Source organism: Rhincodon typus, chromosome 8, assembly GCF_021869965.1.
Source record: "Rhincodon typus isolate 14 chromosome 8, sRhiTyp1.1, whole genome shotgun sequence".
Classification (NCBI taxonomy): Eukaryota; Metazoa; Chordata; class Chondrichthyes; order Orectolobiformes; family Rhincodontidae; genus Rhincodon; species Rhincodon typus.
In genome coordinates this window covers 91,843,551-91,844,838 of record NC_063339.1, presented here as the reverse complement: position 1 = coordinate 91,844,838, position 1,288 = coordinate 91,843,551, and the positions used below count along the sequence as shown (strand labels likewise).

Here is a 1,288-nt window from a genome sequence, read left to right as displayed (position 1 = left end):
CCCAGTTTATCGTAACGCGAATATCATTTGATTTTGAAAATGGAAGGAAAAAACACCGTTCGCAGCGGGGAGAAACTATACACGTGTTGTATGTGTGGACAAGGCTTCAGCAGATCATCTACCCTGTTGCAGCATGAATACAGTCACACTGGGGATAGGCCATTCGTCTGTTCTGACTGTGGGAAAGGATTCACGCAAACATCCACCCTGCTGAAACCCCAGCAAGTTCACACAGATAGCAGACTGTTTAAATGCTCAGACTGTGGGAAGCTCTGGTGCCCTGAAGCTGCATCAACGTGTTCACACTGGTGAAAGACCCTTCAGTTGCTCTCATTGTGGGTCTGGATTCAAGCAATCATCTACCTCACTGAACACCAGCGGATTCACGCTGGGGAGAGACCATTCACCTGCTCAGAATGTGGGAAGACATTTGCTCGGAAATCCACCCTACTGAAACACCAGCAAGTTCACACAAAGGACAGACCTTATAAGTGCCCAGACTGTGGGACATGCTACAAAAGATCTGGGGACGTGATGTTGCATCAACGTATTCACACTGACGAGAGACCGTTCAGGTGCTCCCACTGTGGGACTGGGTTCAGGCGGTCATTCCAACTCACTGTACACCGACGAACGTACACTGGGGAGAGGCCGTATACCTGCACTGAGTGTGGGAAGGAATTTGCTCAGAAATCCAACCTGCTTAAACACCAGCAACTTCACACAGAAGAGAGACCTTTTCAATGCCCAGAATGTGAGAAGTGTTTTAAAAGGTCTGGGGACCTGATGTCACATCAACGTGTTCATAGTGATGAGAAACCGTTCAAGTGCTCTCACTGTGGGGCTGGGTTCAAGTGGTCAACCCAACTCACTGCCCACCAGCGATCTCACACAGGAGAGAGGCCGTACACCTGCACTGACTGTGGGAAGGGATTCACTGTGAAATCCAGCCTGCTAAAACACCAGCGAGTTCATGAGCATTGACAGTGACTGATTTTCGCTGTGAATAAATCCCCACTTCCTCGTGTTCCTCCCTCTCTGCCAGAACGTCTGGATGACAATGAAATAAATCCACTTTTTAAAATGTCTCATGTATGTTAGTACTCTTTATAGTGAGCTATTTTTGACTGCAGGAGTTGCGTTTTGTTGTTAATCGCATCCAGGACACAACAATGTTCAATGGGGTCTTTTTCTGCTGACCTTTATAAATTCCAGCCTAGTTATAGGTGTTAATGAAGGGTCAAAAAGACAATTATGTCACGTTTGTGGGAAACACATGGCCTGCTGA

General features: G+C 47.2%; 1 protein-coding gene across 1 annotated transcript; it reads left to right on the top strand.

The window, feature by feature from the left end:
* Positions 1-27: 27 nt before the first annotated feature.
* On the top strand, positions 28-1,069 carry LOC125483836 (zinc finger protein 239-like). Its single transcript, XM_048600537.1, has one exon. The coding sequence runs from the start codon at positions 535-537 to the stop codon at positions 982-984; it is 450 nt and encodes a 149-aa protein (XP_048456494.1). The 5' UTR covers positions 28-534; the 3' UTR covers positions 985-1,069.
* The last annotated feature ends 219 nt before the right edge of the window (positions 1,070-1,288 follow it).

Bases quoted from the DNA above. Each gene is read 5' to 3' on its own strand.
- LOC125483836 (XM_048600537.1), top strand. From the start codon at position 535: ATGTTGCATCAACGTATTCACACTGACGAGAGACCGTTCAGGTGCTCC.